The 21,176-nt window shown below is 42.1% G+C and overlaps 1 protein-coding gene across 1 annotated transcript in view; it reads left to right on the top strand.

Annotated features, from left to right (window-relative positions):
* LOC147707494 (CD109 antigen-like) overlaps positions 1-19,908 on the top strand; it is a 502,391-nt gene extending 482,483 nt beyond the window's left edge. The window contains exons 32-33 of the mRNA XM_086926510.1: positions 9,477-9,579; positions 17,401-19,908. Coding sequence (XP_086782636.1) covers positions 9,477-9,579; positions 17,401-17,657 — 360 coding nt within the window. The 3' untranslated portion in view covers positions 17,658-19,908. The remainder of the gene's footprint in view (positions 1-9,476; positions 9,580-17,400) is intronic.
* Positions 19,909-21,176: the final 1,268 nt, after the last annotated feature.

Raw genomic sequence — 21,176 nt, 5'->3', positions numbered from 1 at the left:
TAGTTTCTGGAAAAAATTGACCCACCAGACGTCTATAAAAAGGGTAGGTAAACTATAAACAAACACAGCGGTCAATTATTTGCAATTCAATTGGCATGCTTTGACAAGTGTCCTCTTCCTGAGATGCTAACAAGCTACAACTGGGAGAAGATTTACTCACAGGGAAAATTATCAACTGATGGTAATTTCCTTTGTGAGTGAATCCACTTCAGGTTCTGTCAATTTAGATGTGCCAGTACATTTGAGAATCTGTCTCGATTAAATCAGTTCAGAAAATAACTCCCCATTATAAACCATTGCACGCCCTCTTCCCCTCTGTTCTAATTTATTGAATTGAACTCAATTGCCCATACTGCAACAGGAGGTGTTCACAATGAAAATAAAAATCTATATATATTGTTAAAAAGTTGCTGTCTGTTAGCCCTGTTTTGTTGATTATTGAGTGACCCTTACTAGCACATGTTATAGTATATATAGACAAGTTAGTTTCTTTAAATTGCCTTGGCAGGACAACACACACCACCAGCAGTGGCCAGTGGTGCAGCCGCAGCCACACCAGCCACTCCGAGCCCAGAGGCGCCTACTTTAGCGTCCAGGGGCTCCTGTGGCGTGGGACACCCATACTGCAGCAGGAGGTGGGGGCAGGACTAAACACCCCAGCACCATCAACAGCCAGTAGCGCTACTGCAGCCACGCCATCCACTCCGTGTACGGTGGCACCTACTTTAGCGGCAAGAGGCTCCCACTGTGCAGGTCGCCCATACTGCAACAACAGATGGGGGCAGTACTACATGCCCCAGCACCATCAGCAGCCAGTAACGCCACCACAGCCACTCTGTACCCAGGGGCACCTACTTTAGTGGCCAGGGGCTCCCGCTGCGCGGGACGCCCATAATGCAGTCAGAGGTGGAGGCAGGACTACACGCCTCAGCACCGTCAGCGCCCAGTGAAACTCCCGCAGCCACGCCAGCCACTCCGTGGCCAGAGGCCTCTACCTTAGTGGTTAGGGGGTCCCGCTGTGCGGGACGCGCCCTGTCGCTCGCCCGGGCCAAGACCAGGCCAAGACGGGCCCGTCTTAGCCTGTCTGACACCAGAAGAGGCTGGGCTGGTCCTCCTCTCTTGGCTTTGCTTTTTGTGGGTCCCTTTCATCTTTTTTGTCTACTCACCATAACAAGGTTAATCCCACTGATCTGATATATCCCACAGACACAAACTAACACATCCAGGACCAAAATAAGACCTTTACTTGGCAGTACCTGTGTGAAAAGACGACAACGCTGGACAGTATGTGGCCATGATATTTTAACTTCTTATTGAACTGTTATCTTGTATTCCACTTCTTGTGGTCTGTTTTTTTAGTGGCCAATATTGGAGAGAGGCCCAATTGAATTCTTTTTAATTGACAAGCAAGAATGGGGAAGTGACCTAATCATGACAAACAGCAAGCGGAGTCCCAGACACTACCTCTATCCCTACCGCAAACCTAAATCGATCGGCTGCTTCAGAGGGCTATAGGTGTGGTGGCTAACAAGATAGAACTTACAGAAAGACGGTTGTCCTTAACCCCAGATCTTTGATACTCCCCGACTAGTTTGGCCCTGCCTACACCTATAGTTAGTGCCATATTGGAAAATACTTCCTTGTTGCCCCTGCAAGCTGCTGGTACAGAAATGGGAGCCGCAACTAGACCAAATACGCAGAAGGGGGCGAGAGTAAAGGCTTTTTTAAGATCAATAAGCCAAACAAACAACAAGGGTAGAAGTAAAATGAAAATGTCTAATGATGGGTCACTTGTAAGCTCAAAGTCACTGAGTAATCAGGTCCTGGACATTAGATGTAGCTCACAATTGGGTGCGATATTCCCGCCATATTCCCACCACTGATGGAGGATCTACAGGGCCAGATCAGAACCATTGTGAGGAATGATCCGCCCCCAGGTAGCCTGCCTTGAAAAGATGGCCAATATGTGTGACAACAGGGATGGAAAAGGCAATGAAAGGCCCGCTCTAGCCAGAGCAAGAGGAACTGACTCTTCTCTGTCAGACTGACATTGTCGGGCCATAGAAAGGCCCAATGTACCCTCAGGGGTCCTGGCTGAAGGTAGAATGAATTGTGAAGTAAAGCAGGAGGAGTTGGCACCAGCAGTCAAGGTCACCATTAAGAACAGCACATACAGTAACAGGCCCCAGAATAAAGGGGATGAGGATTGGCATGGGAATGTTTCTAGGGGCAGGGATTTAAGGGGCAACCTGCCGATGATAAAACTCCCTTCAGCATAAATCCCTGTATGTTATTGTACTGGCAGGTGTTCCTGAAATCAGAGTGGGGCAAAGGGAAATCCAGCTATAACTAAAAAACAAATGTCCGGAAGGGGTGGCCAGACATGGCCAGTTTGCCTACAAGAATGCAGGTAAAATCCTCATGACCCATAGGGTTAGTTGGGTTGGCAATAAACCAAATGATTTACGTGGGGACTGTGTAGTAATTAACTTTAATAAAACCATGATTGTACAGCATCTTTTGCATATTAATTGTTTTGTCCATGATACAGGCAGTATGAATAGACCCTTTTTGCTCACTTATTTCTATACACCAAGCCATATGATCCAAATCAGGGTAGATAAAAGTCCAACACAGGATAAGTGGTACACTAACCACCTACAATCAGGTCAGTGGCACCAAAACTGAGACCACTATAATTTAATCTACCCGTGGCAAATAAATTTGGGGTCCTGGAAGAGGTAGATTCACTTACATGAAAACATGATCCCGACCAGGCGACCATTCACCAAAGGGACCAATTGGAGAAGGGTACACTGTATGGCACAAACTGCAATATGGGTATTATATCCGGGATAGGGATAGAAAAAGCAAAGGCGCAAATGCAAAAGATCTCAAGTGATTGGGATCAGGGAGCCATAAAGGAATGGTCTAGGGCTATGAGTCTGAACCCCAGTGATAATCCTATGAGTGTACATCCCGAATCCCCCGATCTCTATGCCCAGGCCAATACATTAGGAACATCAGAAACCCCAAGGTTCGATTTTAATAGGATGTCCCAGGAGGGAGCTCTAATTTAGCCAATGGGAAAGAGCCCCAGTAATCACACCAGGGAAGAACTGCTACCCAATACTGATATCCATGCTGGCATTCCAGTTAGACAAAACAGAACAACCAAGCTGAGGAAATTATCCTGGAACGGCACAGACCTCAAAAGTAAATAGAGCTGTCCCGACTGGGGGACTTTTGTAGACCTCTTTGACATGTGTATGTTCCAGGAAACTTGGGCAATGGAGGAGGGGTCATGCATGGGGTCTGCGGCATATAGAATAGCTGCCACTTGTAAATAGTGTTATTGTAATTGCCTTTAGCCCTGAAGAAGTCCCATCCATAAGGGATGAAACGCGTTGGCGGCAAGCAATTGTGTGGTGTTTAAAAAAAAAGATTAAGGAGGATAGATGCATAATAATAAAGGATTTGATTTGACTACAATCAAGACATCTGACTGATTAATAATTTTGTTTGGAAAGTCTTTTCTGTTCGTGAAATTTGTTTCCATTGTTAAACATTACTTGCACTATACTAGTCATATACATAAGAATACGATTTTCTCGGGTGCTGGGTCATTTTAGAATTTAGTAACAGTAGATGCTATCTGCCAAAGTGGGGTGTATGTTTGTCACATCGCAAACCCAATGCACCGAGGGTAGGATCTAACAACATAGGCATATACAGTAGTGATGATTAGTGCTGGAATTTCTTAAAAAAGCTCTGACCCTGTTTCACATAGCAGCTGTCGGAAGGGCAAGAGGGCTCTGATAGAGGCCATAAAAACCAAGAACAGAATTCAAATAAAAAAATGAAATGGACCAATGGGTCTCTCTGAAACAGTCTCTATCAGCCAATGACATGAAAGCTTTTTGGAATATAATTTGTACAGGCTGTAGAGATTGGAAGCAGGCCACAGAGCCTAATATAGTGGATGACAGCTGAAAAGAACACTTCCAGGCCCTACATTCTCTGCAGGAGGCTGAGGCCCCCACTGTGGCACCAGCATCGAAGCCACCACAAAACCTTCATTTAAAGTCTCCCATGCTGACCTTGACTGAAGTAATCAGTGCCATAAGTGAAACAGCTCCTTGCAAAGCTCCAGGATTGGATAAGGTATCAGGGAACCTTTTTCGTGCTCAGCCAAAAATCTGAGGGTCATATTTATGGGTGCTATTCAATGCCATATTGCAAGGGATGACAATCCCCGCACTATGGGATGGAGCCGAGATTTTTCCAGTGTATAAAAAAGGGTCTCTAATATTGCATATTAACTATAGACCCATCAGTCTAATTGATGTAACCCAGAAATATTTTGCTCGGGTAATGTGGGATCATCTTTAAGTTTGGATGGAAGAATACAACAGCATGAGCCCACTCCAAGCAGGCTGCAGAAAAAAATATCCACTGTTGACCAAATATTTAGGCTCCAACTCCTCTACTGGAAAATGGTGAACTTGGAAGATGGTTGTCTTTATTTGGTCTTTGTGGATCTAAAAACTGCTTTTGATTTGGTACTAAGGGGTGTACTCTGGGTGGTATTAAGTGGTATTAAGTGATCCTGTAGTTTCCATTTATCTTCTGAACATGCTAATAAAGAGGTTACATGAAGACAACTATGCCCCAAATTAGGTCTGGAAAGCATGAGGAACTCACAGCACCAATTGCAGTCAATAGCGGAGTCAAGCAAGGTTGTGTGCTCGCCCCTACTTTGTTCTGTTTATACATCAATGCACTGGTTGATGTACTAAATGGGATGAAAGACATAGACACTCCGAAGCTAGCCACAGAAAAGTGCTGGCAATGTTGTTGGCTGACGACACTCTCTTGCTCTCCAAATCACTGATGTGCATTCAGAGAGGGGAGTGAAGATCAATATACAGAAGACTAAATATATGGTCTTAAACCCAGCTAGTTCAACCCGTCCCAATCTGCACATGAATGGCATCCATCTGTAGAGGGTACCATTTTTTGATTATTTGGTTCTTACTTTAACAGAAAAAATAGACTGGGGGTCACAAATAGATAAATCAAGTCATAAGTTAGCGCAGACAGCAGGAGGACTGACCAAGCTATTCAGGAACTCATTCCACAAGCCCGTAGGACGAGTTATGGAGATATTCAAAATCCAATTAAGAGGTGCTGTTATGTATGGGGCTGATCTCTGGGGGCACTGTCATCTAAAAAACATCATTAAGTCAGAGAAACACTTTATCAGACAGCTATTTGACCTCCCATTGAACTCCCCACTCTCTCCATTGTGCTTGGAGCTAGGGGTGAGACTGATAGTGGAGGAAATTGGCTGCAGACCCTTAACATTTTGGCAGTGACTATGGGCGACTCCTGAACTGGCTGAATACAGGACAGAGCTAAAGGAGTTTCTGGAACTTCGGGGCATAGGAAAATTGGTATGGTTTGCATACAACATGGAAGGTCTTCATAGTATAGGTAGAGAGAGCCTATGGAGCAACTCGGAGGTAACCTGCCTTGCAATATCTCGTAATCAACTAGTCAGGAGTTATAAGGGGGTAAACTTGCCCAATTATCTGAGATCTCTGCCACTGGCTCTCTAACACTTGACTTCCTAAAATAAAGGATAAATGTAACCTAGAGGCCTGTTTGGATAAAATACAACGAGCATCAGCCAAGAAATTATATATGCAATAAAGGCATGGGTCTCTTCCTCTGCGTGCATTTTCCAGCAAATGGTCTGGTAGTCCCACCCTACTGTGTCCAGCATGCAGTAGTGAAGAATAGACTGAACTCAACATATTTTTTTTCTGTCCTGTATATAGAAAAGCTAGACAAAGATGGGACAGTTGTGTAGGAATCTCGGTTCAAGGCGTTGTGAAGAAGCATATATACTCCTGAAATATAACACCCAAATGCCAATTGTATTTGCTGTATCGTGTTTTTGAATTTCTATGTGGTGGACGCCAAGTCAGTTTTAGAAATTCATTAATGGATTTAATTGTTTACCTGTGATCTGTCCCATACACATTTTACTACGTTTTTAGATGGGTTTTAGCATTTTTTTTTTTTGAAAACCTTTATTTATCGTATGCATAGTACACAGCGTCTGCCTACAACCACTGCGGGCCGGCCGCTATGACAACGAACAAAATTCCAGGCCACCTTGCGCTGCGGAAAAAGTCAGAAATAACAACACTACGGTGTATTGGCACGGAACTTCAGGAAAAGGATAACGTGGGTTTCATTTTGTAATTTTGTTGAAGTGTCATATAGTCAGGCCAGGTAGCTGAGAGGGCGAGCCACATAACAGGATATCCACTAGTGGAACAGCAATAATCGGGATACTGGCGTAAGATATTGCAAGCAGGATACACAAGCGCGGAATTGCATTTCGCCCCAGTCAGTGCCCGCCCAATTGGTATATCACCTCAGGAGTTACAGTCTAGCTTGTCAATGGTATAGCAGGATGTGAGAGGGTTCATTCTATAGCATAAATGGAAGGATCCAGTGACATACAATGAAGCAAGTCTTACGTGGAACGAGTCGTAAACAGGATATTCGCCCTCAAATAGAAGTATGGGTGGGAAGGAAAAAGCAGTATATGTAATCATTCAGTGGCTATGTAGTAAAATCGATATCTTATCCATAGAATCAATAAACAATGTGAAAGAACATGAGCACAAAGCGCAACATTCGTCCCAGAAAAAACAAAACCCTGACCCCCCGTCTGACCCAAGATATATAAGAAAGAAAGAAAGAAAGAGATACAAGAGAAAGAAAAAGAAAAAGGCCATAGAAACAAGAGGAAACGAAAATCAAGCCCCAGCCCCCAACCCCCCACCCTGCATACCAGCGGAAGGCTACGGCCTACCCCCCCACCCCCATAGGCATGCCTGTCGCCCCAGAAAAAGAACCCCGAATATGGGAAAAGGAGGAGGGCCTTCGCGCCGGCCCCCAATCCCCCCCCCCCCCCACTCCATCGCGTCACAAAAATAAATGTAAGCCCACCAGGATGGGAAGCGGGCATCAATATACGTCCATTTCAACCCCCCCAAGATCACACAGTAGCCGAGTCCTGCATCTCCACCGGGACCATTTACACAGTACAAGAATCAGTCAGCGTTCATCCCTGGCCAGTTCGAACAGAAGTCAGAAGTAAACAAGCTCCCCGACCCAATAGTTCCAGAAGCAGATAAGCCTGGTGAGCAATTCTGCCTTGTAAGAGCCACCCAGGCGCTCAGCAAAGGAAGCAACACAGTATCGTCACCTCTACTCCAGGGTACGCTTTCCATCATCGGAAGTACATGGCGTTGTTGTGTGATATGTGGCACACTATAGGTGAGAATATAGAGATCAGCAATCGCGCAAACGATGAGTTCATTAGCCACATCATCCAACACTGTGTGCCCCTGGGAGTCTCCGGTGTCAAAGGAGTGGGCATAGCCATGCGCCAGGTCGAGAGTATCCTCATATGTTCTTCCAGGTCTCATTTCAGGAGCAATGGCCGCAAGTGAGTCATGGACAGTCAGTCCTCGGTGGGTCAGGGAGGAGCGAAAGTCGTGGATAGCCAGAAGGACATCTCTCAGCGTGAGCTCCATTGCTGCGCTGCCGGTATAAGCCGAGCTCGTTGTCTCTGGGGACCCCTCGGACGGAATTGAGTACATCGGATCATGTAGACGGGATACGTATCCAGGAGAAGGAACACATCTAGACGCCTGGTATAGCTGATGAGCGATCACTCCGAGGCCCAGGTCACCCCCGGACAGCCCGCAAAGAATGTCCGTCACAGGCGGAGGGCTTATCTTCGATCTCCGGGACAGCCACTACAGAGGGAGTCAGCAAAATGAATGCGGCAAGGATCCGGGTTATTGCGCCGTGCACAGCCTGTGTCCGCCCTTCAAATCGGGGAGCTGTGATTTTCGTCCAGATGCACCGGTCCTCTTTGTCCAGCCAGGGCCGCTGTTGATCACCTCCTCGCCGGCCGCGCCAACACTCGGGGTCCCGGCTTATGACCGGCTCAGGCCGCGATCTTCGCGACGACGTTTCTCAGTCGTCCGGGGCGGCCGCCAGCCCGGAGTTACACGGCCAGGCACCGCACCATCTTAGCTGTATGGGGGTGCGGTTGAAATGCAGGATGGGCGTCAGGATGATAGGGAAGGCGAGGGCGAGCGGCGGAGCCGAGCGCTTAGGCGGCCATCTTAGTCGCCGCCGTGGCTCCTCGGGTTTTAGCTTTTTAATCTATTTTATGTACTCTATGTTTCTTGTAAATGCACTTTTATGGTCTACGGACCGAAATAAAGTACAGAAATGGAATGGACTTAATATAGTATAGTAAAGCTCTAGGTTTGTACCAATCGTTTTTGACCATTGCCTCACTTTTCTAGATTTAACAGCCTTCTTATAACACTTGTTTTTTGTCTTCAATCAAATATCATTACCCTGGGATTTCGGATTTTGTTTACTCACTTTTGTAAAGGCATCTGATTTTTGTATAGGTAACAATGTTACTGATTCATCAAAACCCTAAATGTCTTCGATGCAGCACATAGGTGGGCCCATTCATGCAGATGGTATGGGATTGCTCTGAGCTTGTACAATACTGGACATGGATCTGTCACATCCTGGAGAAAGGGATAGGGCAACACATGTTGAGGCATCCTAAGACGACATTGCTAGGGATGATGTACGACTGGAGAGGCCTTGGATTCAAGCACACTCTGGAAAGACTAGGTCCGCTTGTGGCAAAATGTGCCATTGCATGACACTGGAGGAGAGACATAGCTCTTACTATTAATCATTGGCTCAGGGGAGGGAACTACTGTGTCAGGTCAAAAAAAGAATGTGTACAGGACCGGGGTGTGCTCAAAGAAGAACAGTGAGATTTGAGGTTCGCGGTGGGACCATTTTCAGGGGGTGGAACAAACCAACAGACATAAGTATAAGCAAGTGAAGCTACAGAAAGAATATAGCACATTACTACACGATGTATTACATTGTGTGCTTTTACAATGCCCGCGTTGTTGGTACGCAATGCATTTACATCGCAAGTCATTACAACGACTTGCAGTAGGGGGCACGCTGGAATTAGGAACAGTATTATTTACTATTCCTACTCCAGTTTGCGCAACAGTAGGAAAGGTTTGGAATTAATTTACAATACCTCAACGCCCCCTACAGCAAGTCGTTGTAATGACTTGCGATGTAAATGCATTGTGTACCAACAGCGTGGTCGTTATAACAACTGCGTTGTACTAGGAATGCAACGTAATGACAGTGTTGTAAACGCTGTTTACCACAGAAATCCAGTATGAATGTCAGCTATAATACACGCACTCTAAATCATGTCAAGGGTTTACCACCACCTGAATTAGTTTTTTGTTTATTAAACAAGCAAAAAGATTTAAAACATTTTTAAAAAAAACAATGTTACTGTTAATATTGATGGTCTCTTACAGATCAGTGGGACGCCAGTTTGCGTAGGAGTTCCAATGCTTCGGGATGCCAAAGTATCAAGTTCCCAAGAGGCCATGATTACAATCGTGGATTATTATAAGCCAAGTAAGTTTTCGAGGAATTCATAAATGTTTACATAAACCCAGCATGTGTTTCTTCGCTTATCCTGGCACGTCAATTCCCCATAGTGTTGGAACCCTCCCTATGTATACTGCTATAAAATGAACGCTAAATATTGTTTGCAATGTCTGAACATAAACTATGTTATATCTGGAGGACTATGAATAGCTGGAATGTTTTCACCAAGGCGTTCTGAGTGACATGAAAGAAACAGAAAGAACGCTCGAGTTTCCATAACGTCACACTTCTCTAGGTGTTTTTGACTGTCCAAAATTGTTTACTAGTGGTGCATTTCATCCGGTTTCATAAACTGTTCATTCAAGTCCAGTATCTTCCCCGGAGTAGCAGAACATGGAAAAGAGCAAAGTCACATCTTCTAACCACATTTATCCCAACATCTCACATCAATAGCTGCATCGTGAGGCACTGCTCTAAGCCTCGCTGCACTTATTTTCGCCATGTTGACACATACTTGGGGTTAGATCTCCAGTTTAAGATTCTCCCAGGACAGCCTGGCTGCTGTCTGGAGTAATGTGAGGCTTTCAAGCAGAAACACAAATTCGAATTATGTACATTTCGTAAAGCCTTCTGTAAAATTGTCTTTAGATTAACAATACAATGCACCTGTCCTTTTTTATGGGAATCAACGTCCTCATATGAATTTAAAACTAAGGGGCATATTCTCAAGCCCCTATCGCCACGGGAACGTCACTTATTTTTTACTTTTCCGTGGTGATAAGGCTAGCGCCTTATTCTAAAGGCAGCGTTACCCCACTTAACTTGGCTTAAAGTTTAAAGCTGCCTTGAGAATAGGGCCTCTTTCAGGCTAAACCTAGCCTGAAAGGGGGCGTGCAGTGGGTGTTGCGGTGGGCGTTTCACCGCAACACCCATTGAATTTGACGCTGCCACTTATTATTAAGGGTGGTGATAGGTGGCAGCGCCGAACTTAAGACCAGAAAAATCCTGGTCTTAAGGTGGCGAAATGAGGAGAAATGCTTAATTTCTCCTCGTTTGTTCTATTTCCATGTGTGCTGCCTTGTGCAGCACACATGGAAATAGCAAAATGCCACGGTTTCTTTATGTACAGGAAGGTGTCCCTTCCTGTACATAAACAAACCTTTTAAAATGCTGTTTTGTAACTTACATGTGTGCTGCATGAAGCAGCACACATGTAAGTTACAAAACAGCATTTTAGGTTTGTTTATGTGCAGGGAGGGACACCTTCCTGTACGTAAAAAAACCTCCCTGCTCGCAGACAAACTTGCACTCTGGTGCAAGGGTGCCTGCTTTGGCTTTAAGTCGTGAGACTTAGTGCCGTTGCAGGGGAAACGCCAAGTGGCGGTTAGAGGCGTTAAGCCAAGGAGGCTAACGCCTCTCACCGAGACTTACTCGTGAATATGCCCCTAAGTTTTATCTAAAATCTGATTCCTATAGTGGATCTAGAAAATATGACCACCACATGTGATCAAATGGACTTATTTAGTTACACACATAACGGTAGGCTCCTTCGGTGATCAATGGAAAGTCTTACATTCTTACGCTGTTTTCATATTCACCAGATGTATACAAAGTTAAAAACCCCTGGAGTAAGATGGACAAAATTAATTGGCTAAATGCAAAAATATCATGAGGTGAACAGTGAGGGGTTGCAAGATGTGTTGAATGATGAAAGACTGACTAGTGGAAGGATGTGCAGCTGAAGAGCAAGTGGGTTGATCATGAGGAGACAGAAAACGCGGCATCATTCAAGAGAAAAAGTGCAGACAGTAATTGACACTTCTCATGAGAATACATTAAAACAAACGTGCAAATATAACCTCAAAATTAATTCACAAGGTTGCACAAAAAGAGCTATTATAAAATGAAGTGCATAGTACAAGTTGTTATATTGTCACCTGGTTTTATGCACTTATGTGGATTTACATGCCTGTGTGGCTCATTGGGGATCACTGAAATAATATTGAATTCCAAAATATCGACCTGCAAGAATATCGTGTCAAAAATATCGACTGACAAAATATCGAGTTTCTATCTACAAACAGGTAAGTACAAAAATATCGAGTTAAAAATATCGTTTACAAAAATATAGTTGTAAAAAATATCGACTTTAATAAAAACACTATTAAATTAAATTAATATTAAAAACTAAGTACTAAAATATACTTAAGAATACTTAAATTAACTAATGATAATTAAATAATTAATGGAAGTACAAAAAATTTTTTTTTATCATATTTCTTAAAACATATATATATAGTAACAAAATATAATTAAATAATAGCCAATATTATTAATATACAATAACAATAGAGTAAAAATTACTATTCCCACTCCAGTGGGTGCAACAGTAGGGAAAGCGTTGGACAGCGTAGGGGTTAAAATTACTATTCCAACTCCAGTGGGTGCAACAGTAGGGAAAGCGTTGGATAGCGTAGGGGTTAAAATTACTATTCCCACTCCAGTGGGTGCAACAGTAGGGAAAGAGTTGGATAGCGTAGGGGTTAAAATTACTATTCCCACTCCAGTGGGTGCAACAGTAGGGAAAGCGTTGGATAGCGTAGGGGTTAAAATTACTATTCCAACTCCAGTGGGTGCAACAGTAGGGAAAGCGTTGCATAGCGTAGGGGTTAAAATTACTATTCCCACTCCAGTGGGTGCAACAGTAGGGAAAGTGTTGGATAGCGTAGGGGTTAAAATTACTATTCCCACTCCAGTGGGTGCAACAGTAGGGAAAGCGTTGGATAGCGTAGGGGTTAAAATTACTATTCCAACTCCAGTGGGTGCAACAGTAGGGAAAGCATTGGATAGCGTAGGGGTTAAAATTACTATTCCCACTCCAGTGGGTGCAACAGTAGGGAAAGTGTTGGATAGCATAGGGGTTAAAATTACTATTCCCACTCCAGTGGGTGCAACAGTAGGGAAAGCGTTGGATAGCGTAGGGGTAAAAATTACTATTCCCACTCCAGTGGGTGCAACAGTAGGAAAAGTGTTGGATAGCGTAGGGGTTAAAATTACTATTCCCACTCCAGTGGGTGCAACAGTAGGGAAAGCGTTGGATAGCATAGGGGTTAAAATTACTATTCCAACTCCATTGGATGCAACAGTAAGGAAAGCGTTGGTAAGCGTAGTTGTAATAATTAAATGAGTAAAAATCACATATTAACCAATTAATCAATTAATATAGATTTATTAACAATTACTATTAAATTATTTAACACATATAAATTAATTATCAATTATTTACTAATTACTACAAATAAAAAAATATTAACATATTTAATTATTATTAATTAAATTACTTCCCACCCTATCCCCCTATAATCCCACAACCCGCTACTGCATTAAATTAGTAAAATGTACATATTTACCAATTAATCAATTATTATTAATTATTTTGCAATTACTATTAAATTAATTAACACATATAAATTAATTAACAATTCATTTTAAATTAATATCAATTAATTAATTTACATATTTAATTAATTATAATTAAATTACTTCCCACCCTATTCCCCTATAAACCCACAACCCGCTACAGAATTACATTACGCAATTATTATAAAAATAAAATCCATTTAATAAAATTATTTATAACATTAATACACACTTTTCACACATATTATTACATAAAAATACACTATAAAATATGATATATTATTAAAAATTCGATATTTTTGCTATCTATATTTTATACAGTCGATATTACTTCACTTACCTTAAAAACGATATATTTGTAGTCGATATTCTGTCCAGTCGATATTTTGTCCAGTCTATATTATTTACTCGATATTATGTCCAAACGATATTTTGGACTCGATATTATGTCTGTGCACCGCTCATTGGATCACTAACCTTGTCGGTTAATTTTCATTTTAAACTGTTTAAAATCTATTCAAATGCGGCCAAGAGATCTATCAGAATGACCACTGCTGTTTTTTTCCCCTGGTCGAGAAAGGTTCTGATGAATTCAGTGACCTCTAAAAAAGCTATTTCTGTACTGAAGCCTGAACGAAAGCCTGACTGAGAGGGGTGAAGGACTCCCTTATTTTTAATAAACCTAGTAATCTGACTGTTAATCAATTTTTCCAGCATTTTCACGACTGCTGAGAGTAAACAAATCAGTATGTAATTACACAGGCAGCATGGGTCTGCATTTTATTTTTTTTAATAGGGGCAACACCAAAGCATTTTTCCAAGCTGAAGGCACATCTCCCCCCTCCAATGGCGGATTAAATAATGTGTTCACCAGTACATTAATGGAAGAGGGAGCCCGAACCAAAATCTAAGGAGAATAGGGATATAAGGGGGAAACTGATCTAACTTTTTAAAAATTCGATTCAGAATCTACAAGAGATCTTTTCAAATTGCTCTAACTCAGACCCAGTGCGCATGGTCTTTTTGCCCAGGACCACCCTGGAATGTATCCAACTCTTCTCCTTATCAAAGTTAAAATATATTTTTTCCACCTTGTCTTGAACAAAATAGAGATAGATTGTCTCAAACAAATTGGGAAGCTGTAAAAATTTGTTGGTCAACTTCAGACTTTAAAAAAGACCACACTATCTGATAAATTGCTCTGGTGGCATTGTTAACGGCTGCTATTTCCTTAGAAAAGACATCAGCTTCTGCCTTTTTAGTGTTTTTGCGAAAGTCCTTGAGAGTTACTTTATTGGATAGCTTATCTTCCTGCAAGTAAGACTATCTCCAAAAGCCTTTCAGATGTTTCCATTTACTTTTCTTTGCTTGTAGAGCAGACATAAAGCAGGCCGCTGAGAGGGAGTTGCTTTTTGCTATACTACGCTTTAAAGGAGTCAGTTTGTCTAACCCTTGGTCAAGGGCTAATTTAAAGGAGCAGACACCCTTGTCCATACCATCTGTTAACTGGGGCTAAATTTGCTTGTACATTTCAGTTAAGATTATGTCCATGATAAAATATGATGGTCGTGTTGATCGTATCAACCTGTTGGCCTTATGTCGCTCAATGGGAGTCTACAGGGAGAAATGGACTAAACTGATTGAACCATGTTAATGGAAGAGGGTTTGTTAGAGAAAATGAGGGTTTTCCAGGAAGTTGAGCCCTGCCAATGCAGCCACTATTTTCTCTGCCTCTTTTCAATTGGGGTCATCAACATGACGATTATTGTCACCAGGGGCTTTAAAATTTGAGCAGTGCAAGTAAAACGAAGCTACAGCCCTAGTGAGCAGTTCTCCAAAATTGGTAGAATAGGTGGTTGGGCAGTAGATAAGTGCTACAGAAAGTGAGAAATTGTCTGACTCTTTAACAGAAAATTAGACCCTCAGTCTGACCCAGTTCCTCTAATGTGTTTAAAGTTCAAAGGAATTTTGAGTGGTACATCACCGTATGGATAGAGCCAAGTCCAGTACTGAATTATTATTTAAGTTTCAGTTAAAAACACCATATCCCAAACATTATCATTCAAAAGGCCCCAAATATCCAAAGTATGTTTAAGTAAGGATCCTACATTGATTAGGCAGGCCTTTAACTCATTGATCCTCTTATGTGAAACTGGTCTATCCAACTTGGGCAAACACTACCTGACTTCTCTCTCAGTATGAAATTTCGATCTTCGACCTGGCTGAAGCAATTGACATGCAACGCATCTGAAAATATTGTGGTTATTGGCCAAATTAAAGGAGAGACGGCAACATTTGTGCCTTTGCCATGCCATTAAGTCCTCTTTAAGATATGTAATTCTCCCCTCACTGTTGGATTGGAAATAGTGAGGATGGCTGGCACTGGTGGCGATCCGGTAGTGGATGGGCACAGACTGGCTTGCTTTTGATGAGCCTGTGGAGCGGCTTCATTGAGCAGCTGCTGCGCATCCACTCTGCTACTGGCATTAAATGGGGGTGGGAGGACACTTGTAAATGAATCCTATTACTGATAGATCTGTCCACAGCCTTTGACCTGCTGAACACTGTCCCCTTTATTTTAGGCTTGATAAATGAAGTATACAAGATAATGCCCTCTTCTGGCGAAGCAACTTCTTATCCAAAAGATTACAGACTGCATTCTTTCTATCCTCCAGCTCAATGAATTATAAATTGACACGCTTAGTCCCTCAAGGCCCAACTGAGGCCCCTTAAACACATGCACATTATTGCAGATGCACGCAGTACCAGTGGGGGCTCGTCAAGGGAGTGATGCGGGCAGTGGGGTGGGGGAGGGGCCGGGTGTGGGGGTAATGTACTCTGACAGATGGCGGAATGGAGTAAACTAAGTAAATAAATAAATAAAACAATTTACCTTGCTTGCGCTGCATCGCTGAGTTGGCGATGCAGCGCACGCAAGGTAGTTGTATTTATTGATTTACTTAGTTTCTTCGTTCCACCATATGCCGGAGTCCACTACCCCCCACCCTGCCCCTCTCCCGCCCCGCCTCACCGCCTCACAGCACTTCCTCGGCCAGCCGCCACTGCTCAGCACCATATATCATTGGAAGTTCAGCGTTACAAGAGTTTCCGAGGTAGGGAGATTGTGATGTAGTGGTGCTAAAATAATTTATTAGCTAGCTTTTGTGTGATTGACACTCCCAACCCAATCCATGGTCCACTTTTATGTGAAAGACTGACTCCATTTTGTGAAAAGATACACATGAATCCTTTGTGATTCACTACTCCAAGGAAGACATTCTTTTGTCTTCCTTGTCCAGGAATTGGGGGGCATATTATCAAGACAGGCGATAAAATTATTGCCGCTTTAGCGGCAGAAAACTGCAGCTAAAACGGCGATAATAGGCTTCATAATATGCTCTATGGAATTCCAATTGAAGCCCATGTTAGATGTGAAGGACATCTAACCTGAGCTTCAATTGGAATACCATAGAGCATATTATCAAGCCTATTATCGCCGTTTTAAGAGCAGTTTTCTGCAGCTAAAGCAGCGATAATTTTATCGCCTGCCTTGATAATATGCCCCTTTGTTACTCATTCTATATTTCTGATGATGATAACCAGATCAGTCTCGGCTTGTACAATGCAGTGGGCTCAGCATCTATATTAAAATCATGACTTCAGTCTAGCTATATATGGATGTGCCACTTAGTGATAAAACATGTTAGTCAAGGTCTAGGCAATGATCATACAAAATTGTCTTGACATTTGTGCTGACCAATTATGGCTAAATCTATGGGAACGAGTCTGTTTGTGGTACTCATAAAAGCAGTGCAGGTTTCTTACTTGAGCTGGCTTTCTCCCAGTGTTCTATGTGTTAATATGGTTAACCCTTATTTGTCAGTCTCAGCCATGATGACCTTAGTTTAAATTATTATAATGCATTTTAGATAAACACTGTTCTTTTCTGGATTCCTTATTTTGGAGCATGTCTCACTAACTGTTTGACTCTGCGCTATCTGTCATCTTAACATCCAATACTATGCAGAGATTGTAGAGTTCAGTTACCAGCAATGGTCCTAATGACGTGTATCCAACCTACTCAAACAAGTGTGCCCTCCTCTGACGACATCCTCCATCTTTATGATGCTTGGTAGTGCATTCTCTGTCTAAGCTTCTGACTTGTGAAATAGTCCTCCGGATATTGTTTTGTCCAGTTCACGCGCATTAATTATTCCTAACTCCTTTTCCGTTGTTAAATGCTGCAATGTTGGTCCACTATATGTATCATAATAACCTAAATAACATTTCTACCTTAATGCTGAGGGGCATGTTTTAAACATGCGGTTGCATGCTTAGTATGAGCATCTGTTTGACCTGCTGTTAATTGCTCATTTTCTGCACTTTGCTGTGGGTGCTTATGTGTTTTTACACACTTTTCTCTTGCAGGAACCCAAGTAGCGAGACTGTACTCTTCGAGTGTCATGAAATCCATATCATCTTGCTCTTTCTGCGGGATGAACTGCAGTTTATGTCTCCCAAACGTTACAACGGCTGGTGGAGGAGGCGGGAACAATGCAAGCGTTACAACTGCTGCTGGAGGAGGCGGCAACAACAATGGGAACAATGCTGCCTCGGCTGTTGTTTTGCACTTTACAGCTTACATGTGTGTCCTGGTCGTGACTTTGGCACATCTATCTCTGTAGTTAACAAATGAAACCTTTAGAACACCGTGCCACGTCGTTTGTACATATGAGCCAAGCGCCGGGGTTTCTGGCACAGCTTTGAGTTGTCTGCGTCACAGATCCACGGTCTCTGCTCGAGCATGTATGCCTAGATGCATCAAGGGTTTTTGCATTCGCAAACGGTGCGAATCACAAAATTCGGCCGTTTGCGAATGCAAATCCCGTTTTTGGGATGCATCAAGCATTTTGGTATTTTCGCAATTTTAGAAATCGCAATTTTATTGCGATTTCTAAAATTGCGATTGCATTTAAGAAATATTAATTTTGCGATTTCTTAAATGCAATGCATGATTACTTTAGAATTGCGAATTCGCAATTTGGAAGGGGTAAATGAGCATGAAGTTGAACTTCATGCTAATTTATAGAACACTTTCAAACATGCACTAGTTTCATATTTGAAAGTTTTAATTTACACACACACATGTCCCTGGGTCATGTGTGTGTGTGTAAATTTCACTTACAGTTCAATTTCAGGGGTGCAGGGAGGGGTTCTTTGAACCCCCCCTGCACCCTTGAAATTGCATTCACATTTTGCGAATCGCAATTTGAAATTCGCAAAATGTGAATGCCTTCCCATTGATTCCTATGGGCCTTTTGGCCCATAGGAATCAATGGGAAGGGTTTTCCTTAATTGCGATTCGCAAATTGTGAATCGCAATTAAGGAAAATGACCGAATCGCTAAATAATTTGCAAATTTTTGATGCATAGCATTTTGCGATTTCTTAATTGCGATTCCTTAATTTTCGCAATTAAGAAATCGCAAAATGTTACAATGATGCATCTAAGGGTTAGTGAGCACACAGATTGTTTTATGCAGACTCCCGGTGATAGCAGCGGATGTTCCTAACTATTGTCATGCCCTGATGGCTTTTTTTATCCCTTCAACCAAACTTTGATTTATAACTTGCTGTTAAATACAAGGGTAATTGCCAGCAGCAAAATTACTATCGTATTTAAAGGTTTGTCGGAAAAGCTGGGCAATAACTTCCAGTTAACGTGATTACTGCTGGTAAATGGTATATTTTTGCAACACCATCTTTTAGGTACCGCTAACGCTTGATGGTATTACTGAAAAATGATGTAGCAATTCACTCAGTCACAACCAGAGAGGTAAAATGGTGTGTCATTATTTAAAATGTAGTTTTGCTGCTCTGCCGGATTAACAGCATATTCTTAATGAGGTCTTTGGTGTATTTTCTCTCCATTTGCCCTGCTAGGACTTTATAAATTGTGTTTCCTTGAGAATCACTGGGCAAAGTTCTCGTGGTTTTAATCCAGCTCTCGCTCATTACTGATATTCGAGAACACTGTTCTCGAGTTCTGTTTGATTCATGTTTTTACAATTTCACAATAAATAAATTCAACTACCTGTTAGATTTTTATAATTAAGGAACTTCATCTCATATATTACTATGGCCTACGAATAGCGTGCTTCATGTGCTGGAAAATGATTGCTCACGGCCTACTAAATAGGGATGCGAGAATGAGGGGGGGAGTGTGGTAGGCCAGTTAAAGCTGTTTGCCCCATGGTCTGCACATTTCTGGGCTTTTCCGGACCTGCGCACCCAAAGAAAATATATGAATATTTCATATAACAGGCCTGCCTCCTTTTCTGATCAATTTTCGATGAGGCGGGTATGGGCAGCTAACACCAGAAAACGCCATGAGTTGGAGCTTTAGCCAAATGTTTCCCTGAACATTGTTGCAGTTTGAACTAAATGCCACAGAAGGGCCCTCCATGAAGTTTGTGACCTAGGCTGCACAAGCTTCTGACAAGCCTGCTACATGTATAATGGTCCATTTAAATTGTTTTAAAGATGTAGTTTAAAATCCTAAGTATAATTTATTCAGACATTCCAAAAACAAAACAATTGTTTGAACAACTCAGAAGGCTGGCTTCTTTTCTGAAGAGGATTACAGGGGGCAGCAAAATCTATATATGCATACAAAGTTGCTGTGTAAATATATACGTTTTACCATGTAAATTCGACTTTTACTAATTTTGTCTTCATATTCTTGGTTTAAATGCTCTTGCGCCATATTGCACAGTTCGAAGATATATTAATTCATTCATTTAGAAAGTTTGTCCTTCTCTCTAAAACGCAATTAACTGGTTATGGTTAAAGTGAGCATCTAATAGACACTGAATCCCTAAATTCGTTTTTTCTGCTAACATAATGAATAAAAGTTCCAATAAAAATAATAAACAGGTTTATTGAGTTGTGTCGTCTACATATCTGATGGAAACTCCCACCTTGCTTTAGAGGGCTAATCCTGTGCAGGCGCTGTGTACAGATGGAGTATCCTAAAGGTTTGCATTATGTAGCGCTTTTAAAGTGCGAGGAAGGCTCGTTGTTTGCTGTGGGTGGGTAATTATGGAATCTCTGAAGAGCACACCATGACTATGTGTTAATCAGAGTAATATGTATTTACCTGATCTCCGGCTAGAGTGGTATGGCGGACTGGATTTCAACCTGAGTAATGTTTAAACTGTTTTATGAACAGTAGCAAGAGGAATAGACTGTGGCATTGTATGGAAATGGATGGAAAGGAATTGCCTGAAGCTCAATGGAGACAAGAGTGAAGTGATGATATTAGGGGGTGACACAAACATCTGGTCCCCCGCATGGTGGCCTAAGGATATGGGCAGATGTCCTAGATCATCAGAAAAAGTGAAGAATCTGGGTTTCACCCTTGATATGAATTTATCATTTGGAGCTCAAGCCAATAAACTGTCATCACTCTGGTACATTTTAAAAATGATAAAAAAAACTATTTCCATATTTACCACAGGATTCTCGCAAAACAGTAGTAACAGCATTAGCATTAGCAAGATTGGACTATGGAAATGGTCTATATGCCAGAGCCAGGAAAAAGATCATAGATAAATTACAAAGTCTGCAAAATGCAGCAGCTAGACTGGTTCTAGACATACCCAGGTTTGAGCCAATCAGACACAGACTGAAAAATCTGCATTGGCTGCCAATTGAAAAGAGGGTGAAATTTAAATCACTCTGTCTAACCTATAAGGCACTACAGGGAAAAGGATCACAATTTTTGAGGTATCATTTGAAACATTATGAACCCATGAGACCTCTGAGATCGGGCCAGATGAAACTAATTGCTGTCCCCAGATTTAAAAGAGCTAACTGGGGAGGGAGAAGTTTCCTGATACATGCAGCACGTGCATGGAATCAACTGCCTCTTAACATAAAAACCTGCCCATCTCTGGAAACCTTTAGAAAGGAAGTAAAAACATGGCTATTCTCCGAATAAACATCAGACACTGTTACAGAGCTGGAAAGGATTTATCTTAACGCCAAGACGCCCATGGGCAATCGTTGCGCTCTATAACTTGACAAATCAAATCAATCAATCAAATCAAGCTCTGCATGAAGTTGGTTTCAGGTGGCTATTGTCAAGCATTAGACTGATTGTTCCTTTTAGAAGTGAGGTATTTGGAAACGGGTTTAGATTTT

Source organism: Lissotriton vulgaris, chromosome 6, assembly GCF_964263255.1.
Source record: "Lissotriton vulgaris chromosome 6, aLisVul1.2, whole genome shotgun sequence".
Lineage (NCBI taxonomy): Eukaryota > Metazoa > Chordata > Amphibia > Caudata > Salamandridae > Lissotriton > Lissotriton vulgaris.
Note: the sequence above shows the minus strand (reverse complement) of the source record. Positions and strands in the feature narration are given on the sequence as shown.